The sequence below is a fragment of the Actinia tenebrosa genome, unplaced genomic scaffold, assembly GCF_029948245.1.
Source record: "Actinia tenebrosa isolate PJP-AT-01 unplaced genomic scaffold, QUT_ActTen_1.0 PGA_scaffold4__44_contigs__length_22323623, whole genome shotgun sequence".
Lineage (NCBI taxonomy): Eukaryota > Metazoa > Cnidaria > Anthozoa > Actiniaria > Actiniidae > Actinia > Actinia tenebrosa.
Window position 1 is genome coordinate 13,720,813 of NW_028292581.1, and position 14,989 is coordinate 13,735,801.

The 14,989-nt window shown below is 35.7% G+C and overlaps 2 protein-coding genes and 1 long non-coding RNA gene across 3 annotated transcripts in view; 1 reads left to right on the plus strand and 2 right to left on the minus strand.

Moving 5' to 3' along the window:
• Nucleotides 1-1,312, plus strand: part of LOC116288411 (uncharacterized) — a 45,879-nt gene extending 44,567 nt beyond the window's left edge. The window contains exon 2 of the long non-coding RNA XR_004196184.1: nt 563-1,312. This is a non-coding gene — a long non-coding RNA (uncharacterized LOC116288411). The remainder of the gene's footprint in view (nt 1-562) is intronic.
• A 2,950-nt stretch (nt 1,313-4,262) lies between these two features.
• LOC116288415 (uncharacterized) lies at nt 4,263-8,741 on the minus strand. The gene is made up of 2 exons (XM_031695199.2): nt 6,846-8,741; nt 4,263-4,513 (listed from the first exon to the last, which is right to left on the minus strand). Exons 1-2 carry the CDS (start codon nt 7,195-7,197, stop codon nt 4,401-4,403), a joined length of 465 nt encoding a protein of 154 aa, XP_031551059.2. The 5' UTR covers nt 7,198-8,741; the 3' UTR covers nt 4,263-4,400.
• A 3,034-nt stretch (nt 8,742-11,775) lies between these two features.
• Nucleotides 11,776-14,072, minus strand: LOC116288414 (cdc42 homolog). Its single transcript, XM_031695198.2, has 2 exons — nt 13,608-14,072; nt 11,776-12,450 (listed from the first exon to the last, which is right to left on the minus strand). The coding sequence occupies exons 1-2, from the start codon at nt 13,988-13,990 to the stop codon at nt 12,240-12,242; spliced, it is 594 nt and encodes a 197-aa protein (XP_031551058.2). The 5' UTR covers nt 13,991-14,072; the 3' UTR covers nt 11,776-12,239.
• Nucleotides 14,073-14,989: the final 917 nt, after the last annotated feature.

Below are 14,989 nucleotides of genomic sequence, written 5' to 3' on the forward strand. Positions count from 1 at the left end.
AAGTCTCGTGTACGGAGCAAAAACAGCGCAATTTGTATTTTAAACTTCATTTTAGAAACTTTTTCCGAGAAAATTCATGCAAGGGAAACAGTTCCCTTGCAAGAAAAACTGAAAAACTGCACCAAATTGACGTCACCAGCGTGCTCCATACGAGTGCTCCATGCATACACCGTGCGTGCTCCATACGAGTGCTACATGCTCCATGCGTACACCTTCAAGTGTTTTTTTTTTTTTCCTCCTTCTTTTTCTTTTTAATTCATTATTTTTTTGTTATTGTCGCCTTTAAAAAATGTAAATGATATCGACTGGTTCATTTTCTTATTGACGAAAAAAACAAAATTTCAGCAAGCGTGCAACTCGCTACTAATGAGTTCGAGGTTATTTCACATAAATAGGCGAAATTTTAAGGTTTTTTTGGCCATCTTCAAGGCCTCTCAAAAGGTATGGCCGTTAAAGGATTACAGCTCTTCCTACTATTTTTTAACACATAGTTTGATGTTATGTCGTTTTAGTTGTCGCGTTAAAGGGTGGATTAGTAACAACAACACTATTTATTTGGTAGAAAGTACCTTTGGTGTCCCCCATAGTGCCATCTGGTGGACCAGAAGAATCTAGTGGTAAATGCAGAACAAATCAAATGAAAAACTACCGAAAATCAAAGTAATATTCTAGTAAAGGATTTGATGGAATGTTAATGCTACTGAATATCTGGACGCGGAAACACCTCATCCTCAAAGGAATGAGCCACCACAAGAGCACCCAGGAACAAGGCTGCAATCAGATAGATCTTCATGGTTTTAGTACTAGGTTTTTGGTCTCGTCTTCAGCAGGAGTTACAACCCAATGATGCAGCTGTTCAAAGTCACCCTTTTTATACCATCAGATAGGAACAGGAACATGACACGTCAAATAGTGGGTGGGTTCTTATTTCTTTATTCATACTCTCGTATTCTTTAGAATCTATAAAGTCTTGTCACAGTTGCTTGATTCCATTTCATTCAAAGTAAAAAAAAAACAATTGAATTAAAGACGCCGAAAAAATAATGAGTTTTATATAACATTAAGAATTGAATTGGATTCTTGAAATTTAGGTTTTTGGTCTCGTCTGCAGCAGGAGTTACAACCCAATGATGAAGTTGTTCAAAGTCACTCCTTGTTATACCATCAGATAGGAATACGAACTTGACACGTCACAAAGGGGTGGGTTACTTTGTCTTCATGACTTCACATGTTTTTTGTATCCTAGTTGCTTGATTCTATTTTATTCCAAGTAAGAAAACACTTGAATTAAAGACGCCGAAAAATCAATGAGTTTTATATAACTTTAAATATTGTGTTGGATTCCTGAAATTGCTCACGAACGAGGAAAAGCTTATATAATTTTCAGATAAAACAAAGTTGTTTGCCTTCATGTATTGGAAACATTATATCTTTTGCTGACAGGCTTGACAAAAATGTTTTGAGAGGTTTGTGCCAAAACAAAATACACAACTAAGGCAATAACGTTGTGTAAGCTTACATAGGAATCCACTTTTTTTAAATATCCCATGGAAATCAAGGAATCAAAAATTTAAAAAATGTTAACATCGGTTTATTTACTTTAGCATTTCTTCTGATCGACCGGTATGTTATTTCACCAAAGAATATTTGCAAAAAGGTTGTAGTATACATTTATACAAATACCTAATGAGATGCAAGATATCAAATGAGATGCAGAATGTAAAACATGCTTAAATACGACTGCTTAGCGACTTTTACGACATTTTGTGGGAAATGCTCTTTTAACTTAACTTTGTGCTACACTTATGTCTCTGATGCATACATAATATAGAAGATAAATAAGTCACCTCGTTTTATACCGTTAGACAGGAACATGAACTTGACACGTAACATATAAGGAGTGGGTTCTTCATGAGTAAATTCGGCAAACTTTTCATTTTTTTAAATCCTTTAAAAGTCTTCAAAGTTGCTTGATTCCATTTTGCCCAAAATAAAAAACACTTGAATCAAAAACGCCGGAAATCAATATACTTTTATACTTAAAGGTATTGATCTTTTTTTTTTCTTTCTTTTTTTTTTTTTTTTTCGGTCCCTGTTGACCAGGTTAGTAATAAAGAATGCTATTCAAAAATATCAATATTTAGTCTTTTTTAAATTGAAAATTTACATTCTTGTTCATTGCAATGAGTTAAGAATCAGTAGCTTCAGCAAAGAACTATTTTCCACTACTCCTTGGTATAAACAATTCATCATCAAAACAGCTAGGAAATGCTTATAGACTAACGTCTGATACATGAAGGGGTTGTTTTGGGAATAATCATCAGCTACTTTGTTCCGTTGTTGAGTTTTGAAGAATATTAGGAAATAAAGAAACATACGATTACTAATTGCATTTATAATTATAGTATGGTACTTGGAATGGAATCAGAATTAATCAATGTCACTCTGACATTTTCTAATAGCAAAAAAAAAAAAAAAAAAAAAAAAAAAATTGAAGGGAAGTGACTAAGGGCTCCAAAAACTCTAGAGCTTATAAATTTATTTGAAATTTCCAAAGTGCAATCGAGTAGACAAACGAAGTCGAATCTTAATTTAGTTAAGGTTCACTTACACTTTGCAAGCATGGAGGTGTGAGGGGTCTTTAGTCAGTACCATTAGAAAAGAATTTAGTCATTTAGGATTTAGAAATAGCCTTTTGGCTGATCAATATGGTCAGGGCAAGTCTACTATTCATAGATGTAGTTGGGGTTTAGTGTCTTGTACTAATATACAATGCTGAGTCTGGGAATCGAGCCCTAGACCCAAGAGGGGAGAGGCGAATTCAATACCCCTAAGCCTTGCTTTCCATATTCGACCCACCCCCCTCTCCCCTTAATTACACACACACACACAACACACACACACACACACACACACACACACACACACACACACACACACACAACACACACACACACACACACACACACACACACACACACACACACACACACACACACACACACCACACACACACACACACACACACACACACACACACACACACATACTTAGAAGGCTCCGCGGTTCTTGCTGAAAATCCTGTTTTAATCGGGTTGTTCTGCTAACATTGAGCAGAAAAGTGTAACGAGAGTCTTTCAAGACGAGCCAACCAAGTTAAACTATTGCAACATATTTTACTGTATGTAGCCTATAACTTCTTGTTCTATAAATACAGAATGCTTTTATTTACATTGTAATGCGTTATTCAATATGCAATATACAGCATTCGTAATAATTGAAGATAACTGACAAACTATCGATCCACTGACTAGTAAAAAAAATCGTGAAAGAGACCAAATATTTTGAAGTCAACACGAGTGCCGTCAGCCATAAATGTTATTCTTGTCTGAGCATAGAAAGGGGTTTTCAAGTTGATTACAACTACTAAGAGAGCATTTATTTTTATTAGAGGGACGGTGCCTGTGGAATATGAGCATATGAGCATTACATATGAGCCCAATTTGCTCGCCCACCCAGCTTAGTTTTAAATTTTTAAAATAGCCCCTAATGCCAAACTAAAAGAAAAAACTCCCAAGGTTATTATCAGAAAAAAAAGAAAAAAAATTGGTGACCCCCTTTTTAAAAGTCTTGTAAATATTTGATGCCGACCCCCCCCCCCCCCCCCCTCCCTCCCCCTTAATTTCTCCGGCCCCGTCCCCCTCCTAAAATAAGAAATGCTCCTCATAGCGACGACTTTGAAAAATTAGCAAACGTTTTAAAACAAAGGAACCCCGAGAATTGAGATTTCTTTAAGGCTGCTTGGCAAAGTGTATGAGTATTTCCTTGGCTACACTTTCCAGTTAGAATTAGTCGTACAAAGAAAAACTCGTGCGTACGTACGTACACAGGCAACTTTTGACTAATGCAGCTTTTAAGTAAGTCATTGTACACTCTAGATGTGGAATGTAGTTGGCGAAGCAGAAACAGTCGCACAAGTTGCCACAAAAGTTACTTCAAAATTCGCCAGTATACGTGCCTTTCGCAAAAAGACTTCGAAATCGAGAGCGATATAGGAAGGCTTTAAAATTATTTTCTACCCAAAGCCCATTGGATTGTTTGAATAACAAGAGGGCATAACGAATGGTCTCATTAATGGGGCTGTGTTTACCGAGCAGTTTACTGGCTGCATGCTTGGTCCATAGCCGTACGAATGACTGTGAAAACTGTTCATACGTGCATTTGTTTGATGCTGCGAAGGATTGGGCTTCTGTATAGAATCCTTTAACTCTCGCTTCCATTTCATCCTACGGTTTTGAAACCAAATTTTGATTTGTGCTTCAGTTAGTTTCAGGCTTGTTGCTATCTCTATCCTTCTTGTTCTTGTCAAGTATTTACTGAAGTGAAATTCTTTTTCCAGTTCAACCGAGTTGATGTTGAGTGAAAGTGAACCTTTTCTTCTGACTTGATAAAGAAATGTCATCTTTTTCGGGTGGTTTCTGAGTCTGGGAAACCTTGACCGACGATGAATGACCTACAGAAAAAGGAAGCCATTGCAAAATTAAGACGATAAGAAGTTATGCAGTGAAAAATAAGTCTTGGAAATGTAAGAAAAGCAATTTTTCTGGGAGAGAGTAAAAAATGCAGATGTCTTTTTATGCAATTCTAGCAATTTAGAAAAGGTTTAATCTAGATAGAGCAGAATAAGAACAAAATATATTAAAAAGAAATCAGTGTGTTGTTAAATTTTATTTAGATTTTTCCCAGTTTTTATTCTTTCTTTATTTTTTTATTTGTTTTATTTTTAGAATTCTTGTTTTTTCATATTCATGTAATTTTTGAAAATTACTAAATATGAATAAAAAAAATCCTTATCTCCTTTTTCTGGCGCATAATTGCCTTCGCTGAGGAGATCGTTGAGTATTAGTTATCTTTACTTGTAGCTACAAGATTTTTGAGTTCTTTATCGCATATACCAAAAATAAATACGAAAAACAGCAGATAAGTCACTGCAGGAATGATTTTCTCAGACTTTTGAGGCGGCGAATTGGATTACCATGATTTAGGCATTGTTTTAAGAAATGCTTTTAGAGGAAGCTTTGAGAACATAAAGCCCTGAGAAATATAAGGCCCTGTGATGATTTAGGGATTAAAAGAAAGTGAAAATTCATCTGAGCTTCTTAATCAAAATTTTAACTTTCTTGTATGAATTTTTCGGCAGTCATACTCCTTCCGTCTTCAGTACTCACTGCAATGAAAATACTTTATCGAATCTTCTGAATTTTCTTGACGGTTTTCTAGTCATTTGATTCCAACTGCTTTTAAAATTAACTTTAAATATATGTTGTACAAAAATTCAGTTTTCAAAGCTAAAAAAGAACGACTTTACGAAAAAAATGGTAAATTTGAAACTTTAATTTGTAGATGTGCACGACCTCTTCGTAGTGTTGAAGACAGAATAATCTGAACGATCGATATTTTGTTAGTAAATTGAATATTTCCACCTTTCAGACATCCTCAAGTGAGCTCATAATTATATTAAAGCATATATAGGATATTAATTATACAGCTTTTATCTCAAAACACTAAAAAATAGGATATATTTTGATTTTACATTGAAGGAATTTTGACGCTTTCGAGAACCGGCTCTGCAAACCACCTGAAGTGAAGTAGAGTTGTTTACTCGAAGTGGGCAGACAATCTCCAAATACAGGTGTGGCTCGAGGGCAAAAGATAACGCTAAAAATCTCTAATCAGATTTTACTCTATTAGACATCTCAATTAGAACAAATTAGATCAAAATATGCCATTGTAACGAGATAAAATACTCTACTCTTCAAGTTCGTTAACGTTTCAAAAAGCTATACTCGATATAGACTTTCACGCTCATGTTTACACGTTGCTGTATTTTCTAGGTTAAGATGATTCAATTGGAAAATCTCAGTTAATTCACTTAAATTCATCTATTTACTTTAAAGCCAAGAAACAAGAAACCAAAAATACTTCCTTGTGTTTTATTTTTAGGGCTCTAGCTTTTATACGTCTACTGGAACTCATTTGAAAGACCAAGCTTCAAAGCATGAATTTTATAATTGTAGCTTAGATATTCAAATTGGCTTTTTGACAAATTTTCTCCACATCTTCTACCTAATTCAATTATCTTCATAGCAGGACTGTTTTGATTTGAAAACTTTTTCAATGAGTCAGAAAATAATGGTTTTTATTAGAGGGTTTGGGGTCTTAATTAGCAGACAGTGTTTTTATTTAGTCCTGAATCGAAGCGAATGGAAAACTCACGAACCATCTCCAACTTTCACACCTCGATCTCCACATCGCCAATTTATCATCTTTTGACTTTTAAGTTTTAAACTTAAACTCTTTTGTGATTTTTAGGGTTTTTTTAGTGTCTCTTTTCTATGTATCTATGATCTTTTCACCTAACTGAACTGATCCCAAAAATAAATCCAAATTGTGCTCTTAAGATTAAAGATTTTGAATTGCTCATACATTTTTATTTTTCCTTTATTAAACGCATTCTTGAATTGAAGATTTTCTTAAAAAGTATTGGAAGAACATATTTAATTCATTTACTTTAGCTGTTGATTGTTCGCATATCCATTCCTTTTATTTTTCCATGAACAAAGTTAACGGCTTTTATTTTTCAGTACAAATCTTATGTCGTTCGCCTTTGAAATTACTAGCTGAACATAATTCCATTTTTATTTTTATTTTTTTTTCAAAAAAAACATATCCTTTATTTATTATTTCATCTTTGGAAATATGCAAAAAGACCTACTAAACTGAGAGTCATTACAAATAAACCTTTTTTGTTTTAAAACTGAGAATATCAAAGATTTCTGGCATACCTTTTCGCTTTGTAAACATCCATCTGAAGTCTGCAGTTTGCCATCTTTTCTTCTCGGAGTGAGCTGCTTTTTTCTGACTTTGTGAAGTTGTGTTTCTAAGGTAATTGGTTGGACAAGTCTGGCTCACAATTGGCGCCACTTGAGTGTGACTCAACCCGATCGATTGATTGTTGTTAAAGAAATACTGATTTCCATTGGAGAATTGTCCACTTGTCTGATGAATTTGAACCGGGGCGTGAGTCAGTGGAACAGTCTGCCCGAAATCGAGAGTAGGATCAGTGTAACAATGGTTTACATTACTGGCCATGCTAGCTGTGTGTGGTAAAGGATACTGGCATTGCCAATCATTCATGGTTAACCTATAAAAGACTTAAGAGATAGTAAAAGAAACGAAGTGAGAACAGATTGATAGACACGATTCGATTGGAAGTGTTGATCATATTTGGATCAATAGTTATAGAATAGGAGGAAGTACTTAGAATGAACACTACTAAATAATAACTACAGAAATATGCACTTAACTTACATTTAAGAATGAAAACTTATGAATTTAGTTTGTAGTATCCGTCTTCAGACGTGCTAGTTCTATCACGTTTGATTCTCACCCGGCCATGGTATTCCGATAACATCTCGTATTTGAACTGTTCGCTTACCGTGCAAGGAGGAACCTTGTTAATTTGAAATCAACCCCCTGGCGTGTTTTCAACACACTCTCACGAGCTAATGAAAAATAAAATCACATTAACTCATTCTTGGCCGTAAACAAAGTTCATCGCGAAGATATATCCCACAGGAGATCGACTCGAATACACCTTTAAATATCTCAATTGCATAAAGAAACGCTTGCGAGAGTAGCGCTTGCTCTCTTGTATACAGAACACGTTCAGTAGGGGTCCCAAAATATTTGCTTATAAAAACAAGAAGGTGTTCTCCGTGACTGAAAGCCCATGATGAAACATCAGCATAGATTTGAGCTATATGAAATGTTTTGTTGAAACCAAAATTTCGAAAGCAAGTTAGAAGCATCGGCCAATTTTTCCGTTCTCGTAAAATCGAGTCCGCCCATAAATTGGTTCATGTCCGATGCCATTATAAATTGCAATGATTAATAAGGTCCAAGGTAGATTCGTAATGTTTTCCCTCAAGTAATAAATCATTACCAATTATTGAAGCTAAAAAATTGCATCAACGATATAAATAAATGATAAGATTTTTTTTAGATACTCGAATAGGAAGACTTCGACAACCAAAAAAAGGGGGCGCTTATTTTCCGTTCCGCCGGAAAAGCACTCTAGAAGTTCTCAAAAAAAAAAAAAACTGGATTCAATCACCTTCATGATTCTTAGATATTTTCATCGAGAAAGAAAAGCCGTGCTCCGGAACTGATCCTCAAAGAAAAAGCCTAAAGACTACTGCTCAGTTATTTTGTATATCCAAAATTGAGATTAGGTTCACATGGGAGCGAGATTCCTGTGGTTTTTAGTTATAACTGAACGCGCTTCCACACAGAGACAAACAAAGCAACCACAGACTTCGATGTGAGTTTTTTTGTAGAAAGCCTACTAATAACGATGCCAATGAAAGCACAACTCAGCGTAATAGTAATCAAAAATCGAACTAATATTCAGAGATGCTCAACAGTTTTTGGTCTGCCGCTTTCAAACCACAGAGGCAAGCGTTGCTCAAGCGTTGACATAGCGAATATCATAATGTAGCTCAGTGTTTACAGCTAAGTTTTGGCTTTTTTTTTAGCAGCATTTAAAATCTTCAATAATATTCGCAGAAAGGCTGATATTTACAGCCATTAAAAGAGAACCGGCTTAAAATGAGCTTGAATAAATGATTATATAAATTACTGCAGAATATGACCAAACAATTAAGTAGAAAGCATTGAACTTCCGTATTGTATTTTATCACATTTAGAATCGTGAAATAAAACTAAAAATAGTAACGATTTTAGGATAGAATGGAGAAATAATATATATAGTTTAATGAGCATCGAAATTAGGTAATTCTTGAATTCACATTTTTTATATATGAGACCTTTGTTGGAGTAAAAACGAGATGTTTTGACTTAAAGGAGTCATTTAACGAATTTTTTACGTCTGTACATCTTTTTGCCAAAAACACATAAATAAATTAAATTTTAATATCGCTTTCCTCGCTTTGGCCTAAAAATGTTACGATGATTGAAGTACCACTTGAAGTTCGATAGTTAGATAATCAACACTGACCGCAAACGGGAGTGATGAGATTAGGGGATCATGCACACAAGGGGACGATCGATATTCAAGAAACGAGCTCTTCTCAACCAAGATAATATCTCAAAACTCTATTCAATAGATACAATAGAAAAAAAGGTTATCTTTGAATTGAGTACTTTAAATGTAAAAGTTGTTAGAGCGTGTACAACGTCCTAAGCATTCATTACTGACCTCCTGAAAGATGTATTCCTCACGTAATGACTGTGTATCTTTAGTACTCAAAACCCAGTCATTTTACCTCAGAAACAAGCCATGAAGTGACCATGCTTTTCAAGCATTATAAACAGAATCCTTCAAAGAAGAAAGCAGCTTTTTATTGAAAATGCCAAGTTCAAAGAGCCCGGCTTCCAGAACTCTACTAGAAAACACGCTGAGCTCGGCAACATGTGGCTGACTTTGATGTCTCCGCAATATACGTGTGTACTATCTTGGAGGAGAGACTTTATTTAAAAACAGAAAGAAAAAACTCTTCAAAAACATACGCTTTTATCCATTTAGAATGTAGTTGCTATCGTAAAATCTAGAGCTGATACTTTAATCATTTCTTTATGAGTTTATTTGATTAATTTTCATTCAATATGTACTCCGTAATTCATGGTCCTTTTTCCTGCCTCCGAGACGGTAGGTCTTACAAAACGTTGCTTCTCCCACTGCGACTCTTTATACCCGATCAAAAGAAGAAGCAAAACGAAAGGATAAAAAATCAATTTCGAAGACTTTAAATACGGAGTCGAGACCAAACATACTCAACCACGTCAATGAGAATGTGAATGGCCGGCGTAGTGAATGGCAGGTACCGGCAACATCAATGTAGAGCTACTTTTGGATCAGCGTTGCTTGAATTCACTTGTTTTCAAACTTTAAACTATAGTCTTTTATTAAGCCTAAATTGCTTTTGTACGTCATGGTATTCGGCGTTTTCTAGCTCATCTGAAGTTTTTGGACAATGCCAAATGTCCATCTTTATTACTATCAATATGTAAGTTAATATATAAGCCGTGATTTTCTGACTTTTCTGTTTCAGAGTTCGCTCTGTGTTAGCCGTGCAATGACTTAGATCACCCCAGAGGTTGTTCAGGCTTAGATCTGTAAGTTAGCCGTGCCCAGACTTAGATCAACCCAGAAGTTGTTACAGGGTTTGATATGTGAGATGGCGGTGACCTGACTGCCAGAGGTTGTTATAGTTTCAGGGTTTCATAAGATTGAAAGGTATGATAAGTATCCAACGCTATAGTATCCTCCTAAAACCCTCGTAAAAATAAAAGATAATATTAGTATTGGAACATCTTTATCAATATTTACTGAGCAAAAAACTTGTTTCAAAAGCAAGCTTACAATTTCATTAAGAGATGCAATGCAATTTAACTTGGCTCGACGAGAGAAGTGGGTACAAAGAAACACAAAGGGTGCAATGAAATAAGAGCGAGGGAGTGAGGGAGTGAGGGAGTAGGGACGGAGGGACGGGAGGGAGGAAAGGAGGGACAATTTTTTTTTTTGGTAATAGAAAGAAAAAATACTACCTTTATAAGGAGGAATTAAGGAGACCATAGAATAGTTTACTTTGCATTAGAAAGTATTCTTTTACCCCCCCTCCCCCCCCCCTTCAATAAAGGGGCTCACTACTAGCACGGCGTTCACTTAACACCGTTTCTAGGTAATTTACTTCACTAACCCCATGAAGTTCCAAATCAGTGCTTTACACGCAGTCTTTGCTATTATCTCGAAGTTTCTACCAAAAAAAAACACGAAGCTATTGATGTGGTAATTGATTTCAATCGATCGAAATGAATCTTCAAGACTAGACAATGAATATTTCAGTAGCATAAGCTTTTGTCTAGCGACGTATTAGCTTGTCTTCACTTGGAACTTCTCGTCCACAAAAACAATAAAATCACTTGCAGTTTTTAAAAAATGGAAAAAGAAAAACATCTTTAAATACTAAAAACCTGCGATATCATCCTGAATTTAAGCGACTTTTTAACTTGTCTTCAGTGTTATAACTTCTCGTATCTTTTTACTAGACTATGTTTTCACAAAAACACCTTTAAATACTAAAAACCCACAATTTTTTTCTGAAGTCTCCGCAAAAAATGTAAACTACTTATAGTGAAAGAAAAACAATAAATAGTCGTATTAAAAAAGTTTATAGTTGCGTAACGCGAATTGAGCGCGTGGCGGCCATTGTTACAAGCCTTTGGTCGGTTTCCCTTTAACTTGGAGATGTTTACTTTAAATAAATCAAAACAAACGCTAATTATATCCTTTTCTAAAGATTTGACCGAAAATAATCATTATCGTATTAATTCTTATTCAAAGCACTTTTTTATTGTTTAGGATTGAACGTGTAATTGGTCGTGGCGTCTTTGAAATCTTTGCTCTCTACATTCCTAAAGATTTCGGGGCCCTCATTTAGCCGCCGTTCGTGTTGAAAAATCAAGTTTTGATTGGTTAAGGCTATGAGGGGGATTGGAGGGCATTAGTAAATGTATGAAAAAAATTTCAAACTTCGGCAATGAGGAACGAATGATACTATAGTCTCGGGTAAATGTATATAATGGAGGGTCGAAGCGGAATTGGAATTTAGGGGAAGTCGATTTTTGCGGGGAGAGGAAAACAAGAAAACAATATCACATGAACTGAAAAAAATTCACACTAATGAAAACAAATAGCTTCCAATTCGTCTTTTAGCTCTATAGGAAGCAGGTCTGACAGACAATGAACGTTTATTTATCGTCTCAAACTGGTCATAGAAACCTAATGTTATGCCGTTAGAGACGTAATTTTTTGTCAAACTCGAATAAAATCGGAATTGTTTCGTGGTCCAAACCCACACTCAAATAACAGTATGGTGTCAGAGGAGCTGCTCTTAATTTGTTTACCTCTTATTTTAGAGTTCGTTCTATATTTATAGGAAGATAGGAAGGGGGTGGGGTTTGTGAAAAAAGGGGCTTGGAATTTTAGTGGCCCTGCAATAGGGCGTCAGTTAATTGAAAATAATTGATGATTTATATACAGAAAAGGGGTTCACAATGTTGGAATTAAATGAAACCAATTGCGAATGCTAATTCAGTGTTCAAACAGGTTAACGTTTTCGCAAACGGCTGTGCGCACTGCTCATTTTGATGTTGCATCACTTTTTTCTGGAGAAGATCTTTTTGCCACAGCACCAGAAGTTGGATTCTTTTTTAGAGGAGTTTTCACGAACAGCTGTGCGCACAGCTGTAGGGATGACTGCATCGAGCCCTTCACGGGTGAGAGCGCTGCATTCCAAGTAGGTAGAGATACCGAGTCTACCAGCGAGTTGTCTGCCTTCTTCATACGTCACATAGTCCTGGGGAGATCTAGTGATATTGATATTAGGGACTAATTCAGCACAGCAAATACCACAAACAGAAATGAAAGGCCACTCAATCAATGAGGAAATAAATAGGCAAAAAATAAAAAAAATTAAAAATTAAAAAATAAACAAAAATAAACAAAACAAAACAAAACAAAACGAATCGAAACGAAACGAAGCAGAGCAGAGCAGAGCAGAGCAGAGCGGAGCAGAGCGGAGCAGAGCAGAGTAAAGCAAAAACACAACACACACAACACAACACAACACAACACAACACAACACAACACAACACAACAACACAACACAACACAACACAACACACAACACAACACAACACAACACAACACAACACAACCCCACCAACACAACACAACACAACACAACACAAACACAACACAACACAACACACACACACAACACAACACAACACAACACAACACAACACAACCCACACAACACAACACAACACAACACAACACAACACAACACAACACAACACAACACAACACAACACACAACACAACACAACACAACACAACACAACACAACACAATAAAAAATCGAGGGATGGATATAGCATGGATGAACGATTTAGTTAATGGTTTGATGCATGGGAAGGAATATGGGAAGGAATGGGATGGATTTGGTGAAAGGTGCCGATTGGCATGGATCCGATGGATTGATCAATTGGATGGCTTGATGGGAAGGATTGATGGGAAAGATAGATGGATGGGCGAGTAAGTGAGTGTTAGAAGATTCCTATCTCTCAGTCAGTACATTTCGAAATATTTTTTGTGTGAGAAAACAATGTTAAAATCCTCCCTTTTCGATGTTCTTTTTCTGTCCCTTGCAAGCTTATCGCACAGCATTCAGAGTAAAAATACGTCTAAATGACCTCGGAAGGCAATAAGACCCCCATATATTGATAAGTTAACATGAAAATATATTTACTGAGGATATTTTTTTACAATGACACGATCTTTTAATACTACTTTTATTTAAGCCTCAAGTACAGTGCTTGGGCTGCCTGTGTAAAAAACCTCCTTGAATCCTGTCTACACAAAGGAAGCACAAAAGCAATGCAAGCCCAGTTTTGCTGTTCGCTATCATCACCCAAAGGCAATAAAAGACTAACTAATTTCCCTTGCTTATTTTGCTTACCTGGAGTCTTTAGCAACGTTTAACCTTAGATCTATCTTAGTTCCTACCAAAATATTCGCAGAGTCAGGAGAGTAGTGTCTAATTTCTGGTATCCATCTGTGCTCGATATTCTCAAACGAATTTCTGTTTGACACATCAAAACAAACCAAGAATACATCTGTATCAGGATAAGACAGCGGCCTTATCTTAGCGTAGTCCTCCTGCCCGACTGTATCCCAAAAACCAATAGTGTACACACAACCATCAACAAGAGTGTCGTAAGCACTGTCAGTAAACACTCTAGGTGTAGATTCAAACGGGAACGAGCCGTGCTGACGCGAGATAAGCAGGGAAGTTTTCCCAACAGTGCTGTCTCCAACAATAACTAGCTTAAAACTATGCATTTTGTTTGCGAAAGAATTAACTTTTCTCTTCCAAATCGTGTTTACAGCAGTCCTACTGTTTTACTGCAGTCCTACGTGCCTCACAGTCATGGTTTTTATAGGCACATGCAGTTAAAAATAACCAGCCAATCAGGGCAGCGACATGTCATTCTAATAAGTTTGTTTTCTGTCACGCAAGCAGTGGTCTACAGCTAAAACACACACACACACACAGTTTCAAGATACGATTTATTTCACTGATGATATTTATCAATTATTTTTCGAACTTCATTTTCCGAACAGTATTAAAAATATTCTCATTGACAGCTAGAATAGCTAGATAAATTTATCTAACTTAGGCCTAGGGCAAAAGACAAACTTTCCATGCACCGAACTCATTAAAAACAATGGATATCAGGTGATAATGAGGCGGCAATCTTTGATGTAATTAAATTCGGTGCATGGAAAGTTCGACGTTTGCCCTAGGCCTAAACTATTTAGTTGACGTCATATAGAAGTGCATGCCACTGATAGATTACTGCAATAGCCTGCTATATGGTCTCCCAGAGTATCAACTGTGTACCAAATTGTGTGAAGTCAACTAAAAATTCAAATCAATTTCGTTTTCCCTTGACATAAATATGCTTTTCATCTCAACTATAGCAACTCATGTTGTTTTGGCTCTGAGTTTGTAAAAACGTCTTCCTACATTTGACAAATATATATATATATATATATATATATATATATATACACACACACACTCGATTGCAGAAACGTTGTAGTATACATATATACATTTATACAAATACCTAATGGATGCATATTGCAATTTTACTTTTTTAACCCTCAAAACCAATTGATTTATAATCTGTAGGATGTGAAACACGAGAATAAAATATTTTGACGTTCATTGAATGAAACAAATAATAAATAAAGCGAGTTTTCTGTTTTGCATATCGTTAAATATACTGAATAAATTAGGTATTTGTATAAATGTATACTACAACCTTTCTGCAA